Source organism: Erpetoichthys calabaricus, chromosome 8, assembly GCF_900747795.2.
Source record: "Erpetoichthys calabaricus chromosome 8, fErpCal1.3, whole genome shotgun sequence".
NCBI classification, from domain to species: domain Eukaryota; kingdom Metazoa; phylum Chordata; class Cladistia; order Polypteriformes; family Polypteridae; genus Erpetoichthys; species Erpetoichthys calabaricus.
Window position 1 is genome coordinate 98,333,382 of NC_041401.2, and position 15,792 is coordinate 98,349,173.

The window sequence follows — 15,792 nt, forward strand, 5'->3', positions numbered from 1 at the left end:
ACGCTCAAATCGCAATGTATAAAACCTAAACTTGCCGTAAAGCCACGCACATTTCCATGGTACCTCATACCTTGGCGTACGCAATTTCTCTGCTCGGTTTTGCAGACTGGCGGCACCCTGCATCAAAGCAGTGCTACTGTTCCTGTGTGGTTACCCTTTCTTTCTTAGACCCACATTCCTGAAGCGGCTTTATAAATACACTTAAATTAACTGCTTATTGTTTATTAGCGTAATACATCTGATTGTAATTAACCTGTAGCAATATAATGGTCCAGGGAATAGCCATAGTATTCCAAATACCATAACTGCTTTAGCGTTATTCAATGCATCTTCTTCTTCTTTCAGCTGCTCCCGTTAAGGGTTGCCACAGCGGATCATCTTTTTCCATATTACTCTCACTGCACCACTCGGAGTATTTATATTACTGTATCTGAGTGGGGAATCACAGCAGCAGCTGATCGGAAAGAGAATTATCGGTATACAGTTTCAAGCACACACTACCTCAGCCACGACAAAACGCGTCAAAAGCCTTTCCTGTACGGACCTCATGTTTCAGAAACAGTTTCATCCCAAGAACTATAAACACACTCAATCAGTCCATCAAGTGCTCCTCGTAGAACTGTTTGTACTTATAAGTACAATTACCCCACTGTAAACTTGCACTACAGTTATAATATTGCACAACCTGTGCCACTTTATAAAGCGCGTATGATGACGCTATCATTTTTAAGATGAAATGCAGCAAAATTTGTTGCTTATAGTATACAGATAAAATTTTAACTTTATTTAAATAATCTGTATTGTTAATAATTAAACATGTGAGGACATGGTGCCGCAGCGCTAGCTAGTTCACGGATAGCTCCTGCCTTGCGCTGTATTATTGCTGGTGCTGACGCGACACTGGAAGGATAGACGGATAGAATAATTAAACATGTACTACGAAGATATTTCAATATTCCTTAAAAATTTTGAAGAATCGGCGTTCTAAGCTTACAGATGGCTTAACGTATATTACAGAGTTGATTGTGTGGCGATTGGGTATTTGGAAAAAGAAAAGTAAGGACAGGAATTGGAGGTTAGTATGTTTGAAAGAGAGAGTACTTCTGTAATAAATTATTTCATCGAAGGTGGCACATGGCGCAGCAAGCCTCTTGCGTGAGATATGAACAATCACTGCGCCACCGTGTTCCCATGTTTAATAACATGCTTTCATTCCTATCATCATGAAAAAGATATCACGTATACATCTCAGTATTTTATTTATTCAGAGAGCTGTAATACCACGAATGTAATGGATTCTGTGTCCTGTCGGAGAAAGAGAAAGAACGGAAGCATGTAGTGATTCACACACATAGAGCACATAGAAGATCAAACACAGAACAAAGCATTTAACCTGCTACTTGAGAAACTTGTAAAATAAACGATTTTAAGATGAAGTTTATGATGTTCTGCTTTAATGACAAAATAAACTACGTGATTAAAGTGGAAATTTCGAGATTAAAGTTGACATTTTGTGCTTTTTTCCCCACTGTGTGCCTATTTTTTTTCTCTGTACCCTAATAAGCTTTCATATGACATTCACACGGTCCGCTACGAGTCGCCTTTCATGCCGACTTTTATATGTGACAACTTCTTTTTTATTTCGGGCACTGTGCGACTTTGTGAACTTAAGCTTTCGAGTTTCTCCGACACTATGTCACTCGATCAACTTTCTTTTGTTGATTATACCACTGTTTAAACCAACAAATAGTACGTTTTTCCTTTGCCTCCACTTGGTATTCGCTGAAATTCTTATATTTTCCCCTGTGCTTTTCCCATTGTCTTTTCACAAAAAGCTATTTATATCGATTTGCATATTCAAAGAGGCATAATTCTGGGAGGAGTTGGGGCGGGACAAAAGGCGCGTGCACGTGCGTTACTATTCACGCTGATCGGGATTTATGTAGTGGAAGAACGTGAAAGTTTGCGTACACACAGATTCCTGCATCTGGATTTTTCTGTGCGTACGCACATTCCCGCTTTTGTGCTTACGCCATGTTATAGTGTGAGTTCTACAAACGGCGTTATACATGAGGCCTCTGTAGTGTTTTAAACTTCTTCTGGCGCTTAGGCTCAGTGCCAGAAGCCTTAGAAGGTGCAGGGCGTTTCGGCGATATTTTGTGCGTTTAAAAATAACAAAATTAATACAATAACAAAATGGAAAACACAAGGACACTCAGCTGGCGACGCGTCACAGGGCAGCAGTCAATCAGCAGCAAGGAGAAATGAATAACGCTCTCGGATTGGCTATTTTCACCATCCTAAACCAAGTTTCCCTTAGTGGTTGTTTCCTGTTCTCTCTACAACACAGTATTGCCACGAAAAAAGCCATAAAAAATTGCGGAGGATATTTGCACTTTCTGCTAACAATTAATAGTTAGGTTCTAAGGAAAAATCTGTGAACCCTGAACCGCAACTTTGCGGGGGTCTACTGTATATCAAGGAGCAGAAGCACTCTTCACATGTTTCAGCAGCAGAACTGGGGTTAGAAGCCTTGGCTGTGGCATGTCTGGCTCATACCCTGATTCTTGGTGTCAATGTCAATTTATTTATATAGCACATTTAAAATAACAGGAATGCTGTGGCCAAAGTGCTTTATAATAAAAGAAGAACAAAACATTCAATTAACATAAATAACATAAATAGAAATAAAATAAATGAACATAAATAAAATAAATAATAATAGAAGTAAGATTATAGAATCACAAAGAGGAAACCATCAGTATTACTGAAGGTCATAGAAAGCAAGTGAATAGAAATGAGTCCGTAATCTTGTTTTGAACAGTTCAATTGTAGACGACTCCTTTATGTAATGAGGTAAAGAGTTCCACAGGCAAGGAGCAGCAGCTGCAAAAGCCCTGTCCCCCTTAGTTTTACACTTGGTACGAGGGACAACAAGAGACAACTGACCAAAAGATCTAAGCACTCTAGATGGCTGGTGTAAAGCACACAATTCAGATAAATAGGCAGATATATACTTTGTTTCTGAAAGTTGCCCATCACATGTTGGAGTGGTAGATGTACGTTAACTGGTACAGTTATTATGAAGAACTCACTGAAGAACTGAAAAAACTACCAGATGACAAGATCATGAAATGGCTTGGAAGAAATTACTGAGATAGACAAGAAAATGTGTGCTGAATTGTCATGACAGTAAACCAGTTTCACTGCTTTCCACTGATCCAATGTTGATCAGTCAGAACTGGCAAGTCCCAGATATGCTGAATATAATGTGATGCACTCATGTACTTGCAAAATTAACACCGCTGTTGTGCATGATTTCACATTCGTTACTAGGTGAGAGATCTTCGGGGCATAGAACAATTTGAGTTTTTATTTACACAAGAAATTTCCAGCTCTGTAGATTTAGATTTTATTTTTAATGATGTCACCTTTACTTGTTTACCCTAGAGATTTGTAATTTTTTTCTTTGTGATTGAACTCTTGAATGATTTCATAATTTTTTGTTTCCACTGGAAGCTTCTAACTTTTGTGTTCATAGGCATTACTTACAGGTGCTTAGAAATCACATCAAATTATTATTATTATTATTTATTGGGTGTGGAGCCTCCTGACTCGCCAATATTGGAAAACCCCCACATATGATATACCAGTTGACTTGTCTTGATGTCTAGATATGCAATATGTTAAGCTTTTTGGCATTTACCCCCCCCCCCCCAATTTTAGCCCTGTAGATATGAAAAACGGCCATTTTTATACTATATATTTTGTGCTAGAAATTAAACCCTTATGATAAAGAGTAAACCAATGGGTGTCTGCAACAAATTGGTCAGAATGACTTACTATTTCAGTGTTGCTGATCATGAATATGATACTGTTTTGATATTTGACTCTTTACTGGTTGTCCTAGCCTTCTAAGAGCCTTTCCCAGAAGGTTAAAAGTGACAAATTTAAAATCTAAGAATCTTGTGGTATTGTTTTAGACTATTTCAAGATCAGTAATTACTGATATGACTGTATTTGTGAGCCATTATTAGGGATTTACCCCTGTATGGACCACTATTAGAGGATGAAAATGACAAATTTATATTACAATTGAGACAATTTAGATTTTAGACATTTAAATTGAAGCACACATTTTAGTATTTCCAACATTTGTTGGAACTATTATTGTTTATTATGTACTTCTGCCTCAAAAAGTAAATCATCACATTTCTTATGAGCATACTGAATTAGGGCAGCTTACTCTAATTCAGGCTTTTTACCATTATGATTATACTTGTAAATTAACACTTTTTTGTGTTTGTTTCCATACTGATAGTAGTTTTAAATGTTGATAGTTTTTGTTAACGTACAGGTTCATGTCCTGTAAATGGCAGTGTTATACACACTGATCTTCTTGTGATTATTATAATGTGAAGTTTAAAATGTTACCCACTGTCCTCATTTGAAAGATTTTTTTTTTTTTTTGGAAACTATTTCCTTTTTGAAGATATTGCTTAATTTTCATAGTTTTCATGTGCTATTATCTATTACCCTAAGTTCTTGTCTATAAGCCACGGCTTATCTAAGGAAAAAAGTTGTGAAAATGAAAAAATAGAATATCGGCTTATACATAAGTCCGGTTTATACAGTAATCCCTCCTCCATCGCGGGGGTTGCGTTCCAGAGCCACCCGCGAAATAAGAAAATCCGCGAAGTAGAAACCATATGTTTATATGGTTATTTTTATATTGTCATGCTTGGGTCACAGATTTGCGCAGAAACACAGGAGGTTGTAGAGAGACAGGAACGTTATTCAAACACTGCAAACAAACATTTGTCTCTTTTTCAAAAGTTTAAACTGTGCTCCATGACAAGGCAGAGATGACAGTTCTGTCTCACAATTAAAAGCATGCAAACATATCTTCCTCTTCAAAGGAGTGCGTGTCAGGAGCACAGAATGTCACATAGATAGAGAAAACAATCTCTACCAAACAAATCAATGGTGCTGTTTGGCTTTTAAGTATGCGAAGCACCGCGGCACAAAGCTGTTGAAGGCGGCAGCTCACACCCTCTCCGTCAGGAGCAGGGAGAGAGAGAGAGAGACACAGAGTTTGTTTTTCAGTCAAAAATCAATACGTGCCCTTCGAGCTTTTAAGTATGCGAAGCACTGTGCAGCATGTCGTTTCAGGAAGCAGCTGCACAAAAGATAGCAACGTGAAGATAATCTTTCAGCATTTTTAGACGAGCGTCCGTATCGTCTAGGTGTGCGAACAGCCCCCCTGCTCAATCCCCATATGTCAGGATCACAGATAGTCACCGCTTCAAGTTTTCGATGATTGGGATAAGATTTTCGAGTCTTCTTTACATTATCCATTTTAACAAATTTCACAAAACAAAAATTTAACAAAATCACAATTTAAATGACCGGTACGCGCGCGTGTTGACTCGGCGACGCCCAGAGCAGAAAGAACGCGCTCCGGCCGCTCCAACCGCGCCATGCGGGGAGTGAGAGAGACGCCAATATCTCACACTCTCTCCCACCTTAAAGAAATTAAATGGGTGCAAGTGAGACCACTGACCTCCCTCCCTTCTATTAGTTATAGGTTATAGTACGTTCGGCTTATCCATGAGTCCGGCTTATCTATGATAAGATTTTATTTTAAAAATTCGTATGATTTTTGGTCTCCGGCTTATACACGAGCCCGGCTTATAGACAAGAACCTAGGGTAATTAGGAATTAGAAAAAATTGCTCACAACAACATTGAAGTCATCACAGGAGGATTTGTGACGTCTGATGTAGATTAGCACATTTACAGAAATGTTAAGATGAAAGAAAAAAGATAAAACTATACTTGTATTAATTGAGCACTTGCACGCTATTAATGTGATGTGTGTCAATTAAAAGGTGGAGTAATTTTTATCTAGGAAACTACATTGATCCAGCCATTCTCTGAACTTTCATTACAGGATGACTGCAGACAACCAAAACCTATACTGGCAACACTGGACTCAAGTCATAAGCCTATCCATGTTGTGGCCAGCTGCACAGCATGTTCACCAAGATGACCACGCTTACACATTCCATTTAACCTAACATGCATACATGTATGTTTAAGGTGTGGGGGAAAACCTGTGTAGATTTACAAAGAGTTTGCAAATGCTACACAGACAGGAATTCAAAAAGGAACCCTTTTCTCCAAAGCTGGGAAGCAGAAACACTAAGCATGACTCTGTTTTTCCAGCCCAAGACAGTACATAGTCTAAGTTGAACTTTCGTGCCTCATTACTACTAGAAAATCAATACAAAAGCAGAGAGGAAATGACAAGAATTCAATCTTCTAGCCAATATGAGCAGTCATTGCTAGTATGATAAATTGCAAGACGTTCCTCTTTCTCTTCTTCCAAATGGGAATGCGGTAGATTATTAAAACGGCTCGGGAGCTTTGCAAAATTATTGGGGGTTTTTTTATGTCCTGTCCACCAAGGCTACTGGGAAAGTCTATGGCTCCTGTGACCTTTAAATAGATTGATGTGATTCACTCCATGGTACCTATAAGAATAAACATATTTTGGTAATTGAGAATACATAATGACACTTCCAGAATTCAGTCTTCCAAATAGTAACCTGCCACAGTTATGTTTCTAGTACACAGTCTATGCATTGGTTTGGTTTCGCTCAGAATTATTAATAATCTAATGAAGCTACTGGATGGTTTAGTTTTGACCTTTTTGTTGAGAACAGTTGCAATAATAATGATAAATTTGGGTCTAGTACAGTTGTGTTCTTTTTGGTGGCTACATTTTAGTGTGATATTTTTGGGTTTAGTATATGACAAACAATTTATTAGCTGTATTCAATCCTCTTATTAGAACAGTAAAATGGAAGTCAGGAGCCAATTCTGGGATGGGTAGGATATCTGACCCAAAATAAAAAAAATAATTTAGCTGTCATAAACAGTAGGCATTTGGTTGTTATGGACAGCTTAGGCACAGACTGTACTATGCACATCTATAAAGTGCAGCAATTCTGTTACACTTTTAAATACAGATTGGTTCTTGCCTTGCTGTGGGCATAAGCACCGGCACCCCCAAGACCCTTATTTACTCTAAGTGTGTCCAAAAAGCAGATGTATGGATTGATTTCTTCAGCTTTAAAGAAAAAACAAAAGTATTACATTTCGAAGCCCCCTCTTCTTGCTTTTAACATTTCCAATGCAATGTTGCTTAGCAGTGTGAGGTGCACAATATAAACTATTTGTGGATGCTACTGACATCAAGCAGCTGATATCTCTGCAAAAAAAAAAAAAAAAAAAAAAAAACACTGACAATGCTTTTGCAAAGCTCTAAGGCCATTAAGTAATTAGGCATAATTCTCATTTGGTGGAAGAAAAGGTGTGCCGTTTAATTCGCTTATTAGTAATGACTACTCCCGTTGGATTGAATAAATTCCCACCCTTGAAATCTCTGTCTCATATTTTTTTGTAGCAGTGCTGCTTAAGAAGAGTGCCTGAAGTCATTTGATCAGAAATCCTTGTAAGATGTATTGTGTGCGCACATAATGTGCTGTATACACTTAACAAAACTCATTGTGCATACGTAAAATTGGCCAAATGTGTTGCACACAGCCAAAATGTGCTCTGTGTACTTGCAAAACACATACAATGTGCACAAAATCTAATAATCAAATGCAGAATGTGTCTCACTTGCACTGGGCAGTTTGCCAGTTATCTTACACCACATTGGAGGGCCAGAGTGTGGAGGAGGAGTTAAGAAAAATATATTGATCTGTGTCAAGAAGACTGACCTGTAGGGTGGATCCAGTGTAATGATGTGGACTGGAATTCACCATACAGGCCAGACACAGCTCCTCTTCACTGAGTACTTACTGAAAGGGTTGTGTTATAGAGATGAGCATGTCATCATTCTTCTTATGATGCAACACAGTCAGACCCCACAGAAAGGCAACACCAGGCCACACACAGCTGCTGTGATCACAACTGTCTTATGAAATACTTGTGTTTGGCCACTGTCATGGCCTGCCTTCTCTCTTACTCTAAACCACACAGAACTCCTTTGGGATGCCTGGGATTGCACTACACAAAGACATGACTCTGTGCCTGTCAGAGGCCAGCATCTGTGCCAAGTTCTTTTGCAGGAATGGGATACCATCCCACAACTGCAGATTCAGAGGTGTCAGGCAGTAGTTTTAAACGGGCAGCGATCACACAAGATTGTGAAAGATTCTAAGACGTGTTGCTAATGTTCAAAGATTACTATTTTACTGTTGTTTTTGATGCTATATTGTATTCCTATTCTCTTTTGTTTTTTTTTTTGTTATTTCAGTAATGAAAGCTGAAATTTCAGCTCAGTAACAAGTGTTGCATTTGTTTTTTCCATCACTGTATTTTTCTAAATCCAGATTCGTATAATGGATGTTAACATGATTTAAGTTAGCAATGGCTGTTTCCCAAATTAGTAATATTTTACATAAAATTGTATTACAGCCATAAATGAACGTTATACTACTAGCAGCAGGATGGGCAGTATCATCAAGGACAAAAATCGCTCTGGAAAAGCAGCAGAAGAACATTTATTGGATACCCGTACATGCGACATCCTCACTTATCCAATTCAATCGCAAAAGGCAAATGGGGTCAGGAGGAAGAGGATTGTGCTATCAATAGATGACAAGCTAGAAATAATCCAATCTCTCAAGCAAGGAACCAAAGCCAGCATCCTGGCCCAAAGGTATGGTGTTGGCAGTTCTACCATCTCTGACATCAAGAAGTCTGAGGCTCAGCTTCAGGCATTTGCTTTTAGAATGAAGTTCACTCCCAGCGGCAGAAAGCGCAAGGTGATGAGAGCAGGTGATGACCAAGTCCTGGAGGAGGCACTTTATAAGTGGTTTCTTCAACAAAGACTCCTTGGAGCGCCCATCTCAGGATCCTTAATGATCCAGAAAGCTAAGCAGTTGAACTCTCAGATCAATGGCAGTAATTCAAAATTCCGTGCTAGTAGCCGCTGGCTCTACAACTTTAAACAAAGGCATGGGATACGTTGCCAACGAATTGCCAGAGAAATCTCTGCCTCTGAATCCTGGGACTTTGTTAAACAAAACCTAAACAATATAGTTGCACAGAAGGGTTTATTAAGAGAGCAAGTTTATACTTGCGATGAGACAGGATTGGCATGGCGTTGTTTGCCACTGACTGGAAGAGACAGACCCCTTGATAGAGTAACACTTCTTGCCTGTTCCAATGCATCTGGACTTCACAAATTAAGACTGACCTTGGTTGGCAAAACAATTAAACCCAGATGTTTCAGAAACATCGATGTTACTGCTTTGCCCATTCGGTATGTTTATGAAAACAATGGCTGGATGACCTGTGAACTTTTCAAAGACTGGTTTTTCAGTGAGTTTGTCCCTTCTGTGAAAGACCACTTGCTGGATACAGGCCTTCCACCAAAGGCTGTCTTGGTGCTTGACTTTGCTCCTTGTCATCCTAATGGCACTTATCTACAAACAGATGACTCCAACTTTTCTTGTCTTTTCTTACCAGTTGATAGTATGCATCAGCATCCCATGGCTCAAGGAATTATTGCCAACTTTAAAATGCATTTTCGATTGCTTCTTCTGCAAAAGGTACTGTCTTCAACCTCCAGCTCAGGAAATGCTGAGAAGTTCATGAAATTGCTATCTTTAAAAGATGCTGCAGATTTAGTGGCTGAAGCCTGGGAGCAAGTTCAACCGAGTACACTTAAAACTGCCTGGGACAGGTTGTGGCCAAGCAACCAAGAATCTTCAGATGCCAAGACCAGTGAGGATATTTTGCCATCCACTATACAAATCACGTCTTTGGTGTCACAACTGAAAGGAGTGGAGCAACCAGACCCAAAAGATATTGATACGTGGCTGAATGTAGATTTAAATGATCCAGGTTTTGAACTGTCAGCTGATGAGGAGCAAGCCACTTGAGACAATCAGCTTTATAACACTAAAAACAGCAGCATGAGCATATAAGAAAAGAGATTTCAATTAGAAGATTCTCTCAGATAACTTTTAGATACTTACACGGGATTCATACCTCTATTTTTGCAGTTTACCTGACATTTATTTCACTTAAGTTAATTAAGGAAAACACCTAAAACATATAATAGCACAGAAGGGTTTATTAGTTTATAGCTGTGTTGAGACAGTAAATTTAAAACAGGCTATTAGTAAGAAACAAGAGTTTAGCTGAATTTGTTGTGATCTAAAGAGGTTGATGTCCTCCATCCATCCATCCATTGTCTCCCGCTTATCCGAGGTCGGGTCGCGGGGGCAGCAGCTTGAGCAGAGATGCCCAGACTTCCCTCTCCCCGGCCACTTCTTCTAGCTCTTCCGGGAGAATCCCAAGGCGTTCCCAGGCCAGTCGAGAGACATAGTCCCTCCAGCGTGTCCTGGGTCTTCCCCGGGGCCTCCTCCCGGTTAGACGTGCCCGGAACACCTCACCAGGGAGGTGTCCAGGAGGCATCCTGATCAGATGCCCGAGCCACCTCATCTGACTCCTCTCGATGCGGAGGAGCAGCGGCTCTACTCTGAGCCCCTCCCGGATGACTGAGCTTTTCACCCTATCTTTAAGGGAAAGCCCAGACACCCTGCGGAGGAAACTCATTTCAGCCGCTTGTATTCGCGATCTCGTTCTTTCGGTCACTACCCATAGCTCATGACCATAGGTGAGGGTAGGAACATAGATCGACTGGTAAATTGAGAGCTTCGCCTTGCAGCTCAGCTCCTTTTTCACCACGACAGACCGATGCAGCGCCCGCATTACTGCGGATGCCGCACCGATCCGCCTGTCGATCTCACGCTCCATTCTTCCCTCACTCGTGAACAAGACCCCGAGATACTTGAACTCCTCCACTTGGGGCAGGATCTCGCTACCAACCCTGAGAGGGCACTCCACCCTTTTCCGGCTGAGGACCATTGTCTCGGATTTGGAGGTGCTGATTCTCATCCCAGCCGCTTCACACTCGGCTGCGAACCGATCCAGAGAGAGCTGAAGATCACGGCCTGATGAAGCAAACAGGACAACATCATCTGCAAAAAGCAGTGACCCAATCCTGAGCCCACCAAACCGGACCCTCTCAACGCCCTGGCTGCGCCTAGAAATTCTGTCCATAAAAGTTATGAACAGAATCGGTGACAAAGGGCAGCCCTGGCGGAGTCCAACTCTCACTGGAAACGGGTTCGACTTACTGCCGGCAATGCGGACCAAGCTCTGGCACCGATCGTACAGGGACTGAACAGCCCTTATCAGGGGGGCCGGTACCCCATACTCTCGGAGTACTCCCCACAGGATTCCCCGAGGGACACGGTCGAATGCCTTTTCCAAGTCCACAAAACACATGTAGACTGGTTGGGCAAACTCCCATGCACCCTCCAGGACCCTGCTAAGGGTATAGAGCTGGTCCACTGTTCCGCGACCAGGACGAAAACCACACTGTTCCTCCTGAATCCGAGGCTCGACTATCCGACGGACCCTCCTCTCCAGGACCCCTGAATAGACTTTTCCAGGGAGGCTGAGGAGTGTGATCCCTCTGTAGTTGGAACACACCCTCCGATCCCCCTTCTTAAAGAGGGGGACCACCACCCCGGTCTGCCAATCCAGAGGCACTGTCCCTGATGTTCATGCGATGTTGCAGAGGCGTGTCAGCCAAGACAGTCCTACAACATCCAGAGCCTTGAGGAACTCCGGGCGTATCTCATCCACCCCTGGGGCCCTGCCACCAAGGAGTTTTTTGACCACCTCGGTGACCTCAGTCCCAGAGATGGGGGAGCCCACCTCTGAGTCCCCAGGCTCTGCTTCCTCATTGGAAGGCATGTTAATGGGATTGAAGAGGTCTTCGAAGTATTCCCCCCACCGACCCACAACGTCCCGAGTCGAGGTCAGCAGCGCACCATCCCCACCATATACAGTGTTGACACTGCACTGCTTCCCCTTCCTGAGACGCCGGATGGTGGACCAGAATCTCCTCGAAGCCGTCCGAAAGTCGTTCTCCATGGCCTCCCCAAACTCCTCCCACGCCCGAGTTTTTGCCTCAGCAACCACCAAAGCCGCATTCCGCTTGGCCTGCTGGTACCTATCAGCTGCCTCCGGGGTCCCACAGGACAAAAGGGTCCTGTAGGACTCCTTCTTCAGCTTGACAGCATCCTTCACCGCCGGTGTCCACCAACGGGTTCGGGGATTGCCGCCACGACAGGCACCGACCACCTTACGGCCACAGCTCCGGTCAGCTGCCTCAACAATAGAGGCACGGAACATGGCCCATTCGGACTCAATGTCCCCCACCTCCCTCGGGATGTGGTCGAAGTTCTGCCGGAGGTGGGAGTTGAAGCTACTTCTGACAGGGGGCTCTGCCAGACATTCCCAGCAGACCCTCACAACACGTTTGGGCCTACCACGCCTGACCGGCATCCTCCCCCACCATCGAAGCCAACTCACCACCAGGTGGTGATCAGTTGACAGCTCCGCCCCTCTCTTCACCCGAGTGTCCAAGACATGTGGCCGCAAGTCCGACGACACGAGCACAAAGTCGATCATCGAACTGAGGCCTAGGGTGTCCTGGTGCCAAGTGCACATATGAACACCCCTATGCTTGAACATGGTGTTCGTTATGGACAATCCGTGACGAGCACAGAAGTCCAATAACAAAACACCGCTCGGGTTCAGATTGGGGGGGCCATTCCTCCCAATCACGCCCTTCCAGGTCTCACTGTCATTGCCCACGTGAGCATTGAAGTCTCCCAGCAGAACGAGGGAGTCCCCAGAAGGTATGCCCTCTAGCACCCCCTCCAGGGACTCCAAAAAGGGTGGGTACTCTGAACTGCTGTTCGGTGCATACGCACAAACAACAGTTAGGACCCGTCCCCCCACCCGAAGGCGAAGGGAGGCTACCCTCTCGTCCACCGGGGTAAACCCCAATGTACAGGCTCCAAGTTGGGGGGCAATAAGTATACCCACACCTGCTCGGCGCCTCTCACCGGGGGCAACTCCAGAGTGGTACAGAGTCCAGCCCCTCTCAAGGAGATTGGTTCCAGAGTCCAAGCTGTGCGTCGAGGTGAGTCCGACTATATCTAGCCGGAACCTCTCAACTTCGCGCACTAGCTCAGGCTCCTTCCCCTTCAGAGAGGTGACATTCCACGTCCCAAGAGCCAGTTTCTGTAGCCGAGGATCGGACCGCCAAGGTCCCCGCCTTCGGCCACCACCCAACTCACACTGCACCCGACCTCCTTGGCCCCTCCCATAGGTGGTGAGCCCATGGGAAGAGGTTGATGTCCTGTTACTGTAAAATAACCTTTTAGAAGTGCTTAGATGTCTGTGATTAGTTTTTGCTTCTTTATCTTTGAATTTATTATTATTTTTTTTTTTTTATCATTTTTTATTTTTAAGTTGAAAAGAGAACAACAGACATAACAGTAAAATAACCTGACCTGCTTAACATACCTGATCCCACAAGGAGACAAGGGGTGAAAATTATACTTACTCCCCAGAAGACTGGAGGGAAAAGGGATCATGATTGGACTACACTAGCAAACTTAAAAACATAATATCTGAAAAGAGTTTCAGGGGCTGCAGAAAACCAGGATTTAAACAGCTCTGCATTAGTCGTCCGACGTTCAATTTAATTTCTGGAAGCATCATTAATCCGTGATGCAGATAATTCAAGATGGATTAAATTATAGAAGGAGAACTGCCAAATGTTAGCAATAGCACCTCCATTGGGAAGCAAGAAGTAATTTGGCTGCCACAGTACTAAGACACTGTAATTTACATTGATTTGGACTAAACAGAAGTATATAAAGAGCTAAAGAAAGAATATTTACAGTAACATTGGAATATTTAGAGAAAAAAGAAAATAATAAGTGAGACCATACTGAAAAGAAAGGAAGACTATGCCAGAATATAAGGGGGAAAAGTGCCAGGTAAACCAAGGGGATATAATTGGCAGAGGATCAGGAGTTAGGCACATTAGATGATGATTATAGGGAGTAGGATAATGTTCAGAATTCTGAATTGGGTATGGTGGTAGTTGGCACTTCTTTTTTTTTTTTTTTTTTTTTTTATATTTTTATTTTATTAATTTTCATTGTAATCATTCCATACAAACAGATCAATTTATAACCCAACCAATTTGAAAACAAATCAAACCCCACCCCTGAGAAGGAGAGCTTAGCTAAAGGAAAATTTCTTTAAGCTTTTTAATAAGGCAACATTAGACAAAAGAAGGGGAGAAGTAAATATCTATATAAATAAGAGATGGAGAAGGGAGTTAAATGCAATAATAGTTAATTCTCTTATTCTAAAATAATATTGATTAAATCCTGCCAAGTTTTGAAAAAATTTTGTACAGATCCTCTAACTGAAAATTTGATTTTTTCCAATTTCAAATAATATAAAACATCAGTTTCCCACTGACTTATAAGAGGAGAATTAGGATTCTTCCAATTTAACAAAATAAGTCTGCGTGCCAAGAGTGTAGTGAATGCAATCACCGTTTGTTTGTCCTTCTCCAATTCAAGTCCATCTGGAAGGACACCAAACACAGCTGTTAGTGGGTTAGGAGGGATTGTGATACTAAGGCTGTCTGAGAGGCACTTAAAAATTTTTGTCCAAAATGATGTTAGTTTGGTGCAGGCCCAGAACATGTGACCCAGTGAGGCAGGAGCTTGGTTGCAGCGCTCGCAGGTTGGATCCTGGCCTGGAAACATTTTGGACAGTTTTAAGCGAGACAGATGAGCTCGATATATAATTTTTAGTTGAATAATTCTATGCTTTGCGCATATAGAACTCGAGTGAATTCTCTGCTTTGCTAACTTCCACTCCTTTTCTGATATATTGATTAAGAGATCTTCTTCCCAATGTCCTCTTGGATCTTTGAAAGGTAGGGACTCTAATAAGATTTTATATATTGTGGAAATAGTGTTTGTTTCCTCGGAATTGAGCAGTATTTTTTCCAGCATTGTGGAGGGTGCAAGGTGGGGGAAATCGGGCAATTTCTGTTTAACAAAATTTCTAATTTGAAGATAGTAAAAGAAATGTGTAGCTGGGAGGTTAAATTTTGAACATAATTGTTCAAAAGATGTAAATATGTTGTCTATATAAAGATCTCTGAGCATTTTAATCCCAAAACTTTTCCAGGTATTAAAAACTGGATATACTTGCGAAGGTTGAAAAAGGTAGTTCCTTTGCAGAGGTGCCACTGATAAAAGATTTTCCATCTTAAAATGCTTCCTAATTTGGTTCCATATTCTGAGTGAGTAAAGCACAATTGGGTTATTAGTATATTTGCGATAACTTTCATTTATTGGAGAGCAGAGCAGGGAATATAAAGAAGTACTACAGGATTTTACTTCTATTGCAGACCAAGCCTGTGTATGTGCATTTATTTGTCTCCAGGTTTTTATGGCTTGTATGTTTGCTGCCCAGTAATAAAACTGAAAATTAGGTAAAGCCATGCCACCTTCTGCCTGAGGTCTTTGTAGGGTCGCTCTTCGGATACGTGGGTGTTTTGAGTTCCAAATGAATGAGGTTATTATTGAATCTAACTGTTTAAAAAACGATTTATTGATATATATTGAAATGTTTTGAAATAAAAAGAGAAGTTTAGGAAGGATATTCATCTTAACAATGTTAATTCTTCCGGCTAGAGTGAGATGAAGGGTTGACCATCTATGCAAGTCTTGCTTAATTTTTTCCATACAGACGCCAAAATTTTGTTGATAAAGAGCTTTATGTTTACTTGTGATATTTACCCCTAGGTATT

General features: G+C 41.8%; 1 protein-coding gene across 5 annotated transcripts in view; it reads left to right on the forward strand.

Annotated features, from left to right (window-relative positions):
- The window catches only part of LOC114656568 (general transcription factor II-I-like), a 174,241-nt gene that overhangs the window by 93,414 nt on the left and 65,035 nt on the right, over nucleotides 1–15,792 (forward strand). The window contains exons 10-11 of one of the 5 annotated variants that reach the window (XR_007935624.1): nucleotides 8,490–10,246; nucleotides 13,297–14,079. The exons of 3 other annotated variants lie outside the window; for them this stretch is intronic. Coding sequence is in view for 1 of the 2 variants with exons in the window: in XM_051930782.1 (XP_051786742.1) it covers nucleotides 8,490–9,961 (1,472 nt within the window). In the remaining variant the exon portion in view is untranslated. Of the gene's footprint in view, nucleotides 1–8,489; nucleotides 10,490–13,296; nucleotides 14,080–15,792 lie in introns of those variants that run through there. One more of the 5 variants, XM_051930782.1, reaches the window with a different exon arrangement.